Source organism: Heterodontus francisci, unplaced genomic scaffold (genome assembly GCF_036365525.1).
Source record: "Heterodontus francisci isolate sHetFra1 unplaced genomic scaffold, sHetFra1.hap1 HAP1_SCAFFOLD_188, whole genome shotgun sequence".
Classification (NCBI taxonomy): Eukaryota; Metazoa; Chordata; class Chondrichthyes; order Heterodontiformes; family Heterodontidae; genus Heterodontus; species Heterodontus francisci.
Window position 1 is genome coordinate 1,750,172 of NW_027140635.1, and position 8,255 is coordinate 1,758,426.

General features: G+C 44.3%; 1 protein-coding gene across 1 annotated transcript in view; it reads right to left on the reverse strand.

The window, feature by feature from the left end:
* Positions 1-1,099: 1,099 nt before the first annotated feature.
* The window catches only part of LOC137360366 (probable G-protein coupled receptor 139), a 57,452-nt gene continuing 50,296 nt past the window's right edge, over positions 1,100-8,255 (reverse strand). The window contains exon 2 of the mRNA XM_068025829.1: positions 1,100-1,998. Within this exon, the coding sequence (XP_067881930.1) occupies positions 1,100-1,998 (899 nt within the window). The remainder of the gene's footprint in view (positions 1,999-8,255) is intronic.

The window sequence follows — 8,255 nt, forward strand, 5'->3', positions numbered from 1 at the left end:
CTTACCCCATATATACAAAAAAAAGTGTGTAATAATGCCAATTAACGTCTAGTCTAGATACAATATAAATTGGTTTTATGCATTTTTGTTTTAATATTTGCGTTTGAAACATTGCATTATCAAAATGAGAGTAACTTGAGTATCAGTTAGTCTCCCACTCACAGATCCTGTGTTTTGGCTTCTCTCATAATTCCTAGCGGTTTCCTTGCACAAGATCCATTGATGTGATCTATGACACTCGCTTTCAATCATAATGTGGCAGTTTTCAGGATGCAAATCACAACAGCTACAAGGTAACGTTCGACATAAACAATCCCATCATGGAATTTCGTGGCAGACTAATTATTTTTGATCTCTTTCAATAGCGGGTAGATCTAATTCTTGAATGTTCTTGTTATATTTTAGGTTGAGACAAATCAGCAAAATGCTTACAACAAGGGTGGTCTGGGCAATGCACCACAATGAATTTTCCAAGTCTGTGCTTGCAGTGTTCAAACAAACACGCTCACATATTATATTGTAAGCATGTGTTATGTATAAAATGAGACATTAGTTCCTCCAGAGGCAAATTTTAACTCACATGACTGTTTCACAATTATCCGGTAAATTTCATACCATTTTGGCAGTGAATATATCTGAAATATGAAAGGACGTTACAATATACTCATGGCTTTCCTTTGAGCAGAGAAGGCAGCCTTTAATTTGTGTTATTGAATTTCATACGCTATTGTTATTTTAAATACAATTGCCTCATTCATGTAATTCTCAAAAAATTCCAGACTTAAAACCAGTCAGGAAAAATAAAACCTGCATTCCCACATTTTAATTTTTTTTTAAAAGTCTTAACAGTGAAAAGTTTGGTTTTATAATGTCACACTTAAGTTTTGATGCATGATATGTATTTATATCGTGGTTTTCACATAGGCAGACATGACAAGAAGCACCAAGACTGTCAAATTTAAACAGTACAGTCCAGCCGGACCAGACCCGAGCCCGAATGCAGGACGCAGAATATAGACCTGACCCGAACCGAACTCGACACCTGCAGCCGGGTTTGGTGGGGTTTTGTCGAGTGGACATGCTTTAATTCATGTCCTCATCATTGAATGAATTTAACAATTGGAATAAAGGGGGATTTCAGCACATTCTTCAACTGCTCTCTGAACTGAGTCTGGGTGACGGCATAAATCGCAGTGTTGGTGCAACAACTCAGGAGTTGCAGCATAAACCCTAATTCCCGCAGAAACCAACGTAGAATTACAGACCGATAGCCCAAATACCACATCCGCCACCACATTGAATACAGCATTAACAGTGCCCATAAGAGGATGAAATTCCCCGAGATAACTAACAGTAAAATGATCGATTTCCTTCGACTCTCCATCTCGGGGTCTTTGCGACTCTCCCCACTGCTGTGAGCTCGGAGTCTTCTGCGTCCTCTGCTGCTCACTAAAATGTGTCTCACGGTGAGAGCATTGAGCAGCAGAATCACCACAAATGGGAGCGCCGGGGTTAGAACGGTGTGGAGGAGTTCTATTGTTCCCCAGACCCGAGAGGATAGAACAGCCTGTGCTACAGAACAAAACCAAGGTTGGTTCTGCAGCCAATACCGACCCCTTAACATAAAATACCGGGTGATGTTCTTTAAACATATCAGCACAGTCACTGTTCCCAGAACCAGAGCCGCTGTTTTCTCGCTGCAATATTTTCTTTTCAGCTTCTGGCAACTAATGGCCACAAATCGATCAAAGGTGAAAGTGACTGTGAACCAGACAGAACAGTCTGTGGCTGTGCAAAGCAGGACGGCGTGGATATTACATAGGGGGATGGACCGCAGGAACCGAAACTGTTCCTCATAAACAATAGGAATGTGTCTCAATATCAGGTCCAGGATAATAACCAGTAGATCCGCCGCTGACATGGCCACCAGGTAGCGAGTGACACATTTGGAGAGACTGCACTTTCCCCGAGACAGGATCCCAATCGTCAGCAAGTTAACTGTGAGGAAGGGAAATAAACAGGGAATTTATATATCAGGCTGGAGCAAAGTTACCAGTTTGATTGAGGACTGATTGAGATTTCTAAATGTGATCCTGCATCCAGTGATGTATTAATATCTGAAAGAACAAACGGAAAAGCCTGTGATACGATGGAAGACAGGAGAGATGAATTGACAAAAGAACGATGCTGCAATTGTTAAATTCAATATTGATCATTATCCTCCCCCCGCCGTCCTTTCCCAGTCTGGTTTAAAAACTGTTCTATCTCTAATCTGTCCCAGTTCTGAGGAAGAGTCACCAACCTGAAACATTAACTCTGTTTCTCTCTCCACAGATGCTGCCAGACCTGCTGAATATTTCCAGCAATTTCTGTTTTTATTTCAGATTTGCAGCATCTGCAGCACTTTTCTCTTGTATAGAATGTTAAATGTTGGATTCACTGAGAGATTCCCTTAGCTGTGACAGTCAGCATGGAATTCAATTATTTCAAAGGAAATGAGTCCACTGAAATATCAATGAAACAAATAATCGCAATCGTCACAAAGTTAACTGTAAACAAGGGGAATTATCAGGGAAATGATACATCAGGTTAGAAGTAAAAACAACAGGTTGAAGGATTTTATGTTGACATTTGTACATTTGTTACCACATTCAGTATGTATCTAACTATTGTTCCAGTGGAAGGGATTTCTGCTGGGGACAGATCAGTGAATTTAGCAAAGACAGCGGGCGCCCAGACGATGGTTGAAAATGTGAGAGGAGCAAAGCCTCAGCAATTCGGAGCCCCCACCAACTGCAATTCGGGAAATTAACTGCCTGGTGTCGTGGTCCACATCCTTTTTAAGGATGGGGATGCCGCCTGTCAAAGCTGCTGAACAATCAGAGGGCCAGCAGCTCAGTCCTATCCGCAACAGCAGAGGGAGGAGTGGACTTGCCAGTACTATACCAGGCCTGGTTGCAGACCGATCGCTGGAGACCTCGATCCCAGATCAGTGTGTCGACGACTTCAGGGCCAGACAGGAAGCGTGTGTGTGTATGTGTGCGTGTTTGTGTGTGTGTTTGTGTGTGTGTCTTTGTGTGTGTGTGTGTGTGTAGTTGGATCAGTCCCTGGTGTGATATGATCTGGATGTGCGTATGTCTCTGTACATATTTTGCTCAGTGCCTGGGATGCGATGTGATTTGCGTGCGTGTATGTTTGTGATCTCTGTGTGTGTTCTATCTCAATGCCTGTGGTGTGATCTGTCTATATCTGTATGTGCGTTTCTGCCTCGATGCTACTGCTGTGATCTGTGTGTGTGTGTGTTTCTGGCTCAGTGCTTGGGCTATGATGTCTGTGTATGTGTATCTGTTTCAGTGCCTTGGCTGTGATTGGGCTGTGTGCATCAGTGTCTGTGAGTTTATGTGTGTGTGTCTGGCACAGTGCCTGTGATGAGATGTGAAGAGAGAGAGAGAGAATCTGTCTGTCTGTCCCAATGCCTATAGTGTGATCTGTGCGTGTGCATGGGTGTGTGTGTGTGGGGGGGTCTGTCTGCCTGTCTGCCTCAATGCCTGTGGCGTGATCTGCATGAGTTTGTCTGCGTGTGTATGTGTGCATTTGTATCAGTTCCTGGTGTAACATGATGTGTATGTGTCTGCCTTTGAGTATATATTTTGATCAGTGCTTGGGATGTGATGTGTGTGTGTGTGTGTGTGTCTGGTTCAGTGTCTGCTCTGTGATGTGTGAGTTTGTGTGTGTGTGTGTACGTGTGTGCGTGTGTGCGTGTGCACGCGTGTGTGTGTGTTCTTGGATCAGTCCCTGGTGTGATATGGTCTGCGTGTGCGTATGTTTCTGTACATATTTTGCTCAGTGCCTGGGATGTGATGTGATTTGCGTGCGTGTATGTCTGTGCACACTGTGTGTTTCTATCTCGATGCCTGTGGTGTGATCTGCCTGATTCTGTATATGCGTTTCTGCCTCAATGTTACTGCTGTGACCTGTGTGTTTGTGTGTGTGTGTTTGTCTGTATCTGTGTGTGTGGCTCAGTTACTGGGGTGTGATGTGCATGCGTGTGTGTTTGAGTTGAAATCAGTGTGTGTGTGCCTGTGTGTATCTGGCTCAGTGACTGGGGTGTGATGTGCGCGTGTATGTGATTGTATGTGGGAGAGTGTGTCTGTGGCTCAGTCCCTGCCATGTGATCTCTGTTTTTGTTTGTACGTGTTTCTGTTTCTGTGCCTGGGGTGTGATCTGCGTGTGCCCATGTGTGTGCCTGTTTGTATCTGGCTCATTACCTGATGTGTAAAGAGTTTGTGTGTGTGCACTTGTGTATGGCTGCCTCAATGCCTGTGCTGTGATCTATGTCAGTGTATGTATCTGGTTCGGTGCTATTTTGCTCAGTGCTGGGGTGTGGTGTGTGTGTGTGTGTCTGTATAAATATGTGTGGCTGGCTCAGTGCCTGGACTGTTATGTTTGTGTGTGTGTCTCTGCGTGTGAGTGTGTGTGTGTGTGTACTTGGATCAGTCCCTGGTATGATATGGTCTGCGTGTGCGTATGTTTCTGTACATAGTTTGCTCAGTGCCTGGGATGTGATGTGATTTGCGTGCGTGTATGTCTGTGAGCTCTTTGTGTTTCTATCTCAATGCCTCTGGTGTGATCTGCCTATGTCTGGATGTGCGTTTCTGCCTCAATGCTACTGCTATGATGTGTGTGTGTGTGTGTGTGTGTGTGTGTGTGTGTGTGTGTGTGTGTGTGTGTGTGTGTGTGTGTGTGTGTGTGTGTGTGTGTGTGTGTTGTGTCTGTGTGATTTAGTGTGGATCTGTGTATGTGTTTGTGTATTTGTGTGTGTATCTGTGTTTGTGTGTATGTGTGTGAGTATCTGGCTCAGTGGCTGGGATATAATGTAAGTGTGTCTGAGTGCATATGTGTATGTCTTTGTGTGTGTTTATGTCTGGCTCAGTGCAGGGGATATATGTGTGTGTGTATGTTTGTGTATATGTGTTTGTGTGTGTGCGCGTGTTTGTGTGTACGCACACGCGCCCGGCTCTGTGCCTGGGGGTTGTGATCCGTGTGTATGTGTGTGTGTATGTTCGTCTTTGTGAGTTTGTGAGTATGAGTGTGTTTGTGTGTGTGTGTGTGCGTGTGCGCTTCTTTGTGTCTGTGTGCTTCAGTGTGCTTCTATGTGTTTCTGTGATGTGTTTGTGTCTCTGTGTGCATGTCTGCATTTGTGTGTGTGTCTCTCTTTCTTTAACTGACTCAGAGCCTGGTGTGTGATCCCGTGTATGTATGTGTGTGTTCCTGACTGAACACCGGGTGTGTGAACGCTGTGTGTGTCTGTGCGTATACATGTCTGCCTGCGTATGTGTGTATGTGTGTGTGTATGTGTGTGCCTGTTCGTGCATGTGTGTTCGTCAGTGTATGTGTGTGATGTGTGTGTGCGTGTGTGTGCCTGTGCGTCTGTGAGCTTGTGGCTGTGAGCTTTAGTCTGCATCTGTATAATGTTAATGTGATCTGTGTGTATGTCTGTGTTTATGTGTGTGTGTCTTCTTTTGTAATTTGCTCAGTGCCTGCTTGAGATCCTGAGTATGTGTGTGTCTGTTACTGACTCTGCACCTGGTGTGTGAACTGTGTGTGTGTGTGTGCGTGTCTGCTTGCATATGTCTGTGTGTGTGAGAGAGAGAAAATTTGACTGGTTTAGTACCTGTGGTGTTACCTGTGTTCTTATGTGTGTGTATGTGTATGTGTGTGTGTGTGTGTGTGTGTGTGTGTGTGTGTGTGTGGGGCAATTGTTGCCACGTGATTTCTGTTTCCGTTTGTGTGTGTTCCTGTATCTGTGCCTGGGTTGTGTTCTGCGTGTGCCTATGCGTGTGCATGTTTGTATCTGGCTCAGTGCGTGATGTGTAAAGAGTTTGTGTGTGTGCACTTGTGTGTGTCTGCCTCAAAGACTGTGGTGTGATCTATAGAAGTGTATGCATCTGGTTCACTGCTATTGTTCTCAGTGTTGTGGTATGATGTGTGTGTGTGTGTGTGTGAAATATAGAAACATAGAGAATAGGAGCAGGAGTAGGCCCTGCGGCCTTCGCGTTTGCTCTGCCATTCATTATGATCATGGCTGATCATCCAACTCAGTAGCCTGTTCCGGATTTCTCCCCATACCCTTTCAGCCCTTTCGACCCAAGAGCTATATCTAACTCCTTTTTGTAAACATACAATATTTTGGCCTCAACTGCTTTGTGTGGCAGTGAATTCCACAGGCTCATCACTCTCTGGGTGAATATATTCCTCCTCATCTCAGTCCTGAAATGTTATCCCGTATCCTTAGACTATAAACCCAGGTTCTGGACTCCCCTACCTTCAGGAACATCTTTCCTGCATCTACCCTCTCAAGTCCTGTTAGACTTTTATAGGTTTCCATGAGATCCCCCCTCACTCTTCTGAACTCCAGCGAATATAATCCTAACCAACTCAATCTCTCCTCATACGTCAGTCCCACCATCCCCAGAATTAGTCTGGTAAACCTTCGCTGCACTCCCTCTATAACAAGAACATGCTTCCTCAGCTAAGGAGACCAAAACTGTGCACAGTATTCCACGTGTGGCCTCACTAAGGCCCTGCAAAATTGTAGGAAGACATCACTGCTTCTGTACTCGAATCCTCTCGCTATGAAGGTCAGCATCCCATTTGCCTTTTTACCACCTGTTGCACCTGCATGCGACTGGTGTACGAGAACATCCAGGTCTCGCTGCATATTCCCCTCTCTCAGTTTATAGCCGCTCAGATAATAATCTGCCTTCCTGTTTTTGCTACCAACATTGATAAGCTCACATTCATCCACATTATACTGCATCTGCCATGCAATAGCCCACTCACTCAACTTGTCCAAATCACCCTGAAGCCTCTCTGCATCCTCCATACAACTCACCCTCCCACACAGTTTTATGTCTCATCTACAAATTTGGAGATATTACATTTAGTTATCTCATCTAAATCATGTATATATATTGTGAATAGCTGGGAACTGAGCAACGATCCCTGCGGTACCCCACTAGTCACTGCCTGCCATTCAGAAAAAGACCCATTTATCATTACTCTTTGCTTCAGTGTCCGCCAACCAATTTTCTATCCATCGCAAGACAGTACCCACAGTCCCATGCGCTTTAATTTTACATGCTGATCTCTTACGTGGGACTTTGTCAAAAGCCTTCTGAAAGTCCAAATAAACCACATCCACCGGCTCCCCCTCATCAACTCTACGAGTTACATCTTCGAAGAATTTTAGTAGATTTGTCAAGCATGATTTGCCTCTCTTGCATCCATGCTGACTCTGCCCGATTCTACCACTGCTCTCCAAGTGCTCTGCTATAAAATCTTTCATAGTGGATACTAGAATTTTCCCCACCACTGACGTCAGGCTGATTGGTCTATAACTCCGTTCTTTCTTTCTACCTCCCTTTTTAAATCGTGGCGTTACATTAGCTACCCTCTATTCTGTCGGAACTGTTCCAGAGACTATAGTGTTTTGGAAGATGACCACCAAGCATCCACTATTTCTCGGGTCACTTCCGTAAGTACTCTGGGATGCATACCAGCAGGCCCTGGGAATTTAAAGGCCGCCAATTCTATCAATTTCCCCAACACCATTTCTCTACTAATACTGATTTCTTTCAGTTCCTCTCTCTCTCACTAAGCCCTCTGTTCCCCAACATTTCTGTTATGATATGTATGTCGTCCATTGTGAAGACAGACCAATGTATGCATTTAGTTGGTCAGTATTTCTTTATTCCTCATAATAAATTCCCCTGTTTCTGACTGCAAGGGACCTATATTTGTCTTCACTAATCTTCTTCTCTTCACTTACCGATAGAAGCTTTTACAGTCAGATTTTATGTTCCCCGATAGCTTGCTCTCCTACTCTATTTCTCACTTCTTAATCAATCCCTTGGTCCTCCTTTGCTGAATTCCAAACTGCTCCGAATCCTCAAGTCTGTTTTTTTAACTGGTAAAGTTATATGCTTCTTCCTTGGATCTAATGCTATCTCTAATTTCCCTTGTAAGCCATGGTTTGGCTACCTTTTGCATTTTAATGTTGCGCCAGATAGGAATAAACAATTGTTGCAGTTCATCCATGCGCTCTTTGAATGTTTGCCATTGCCTATTCAATGTCATCCCTTGACGTAACGTTTCCCAATCCGTCATGGCCAACTTGCGCCTCATACCTTCGTAGTCTCCTTTACTGAGATTCATGACCCTTGTCTCAGAATCAAATACGTCACTCTCCATCT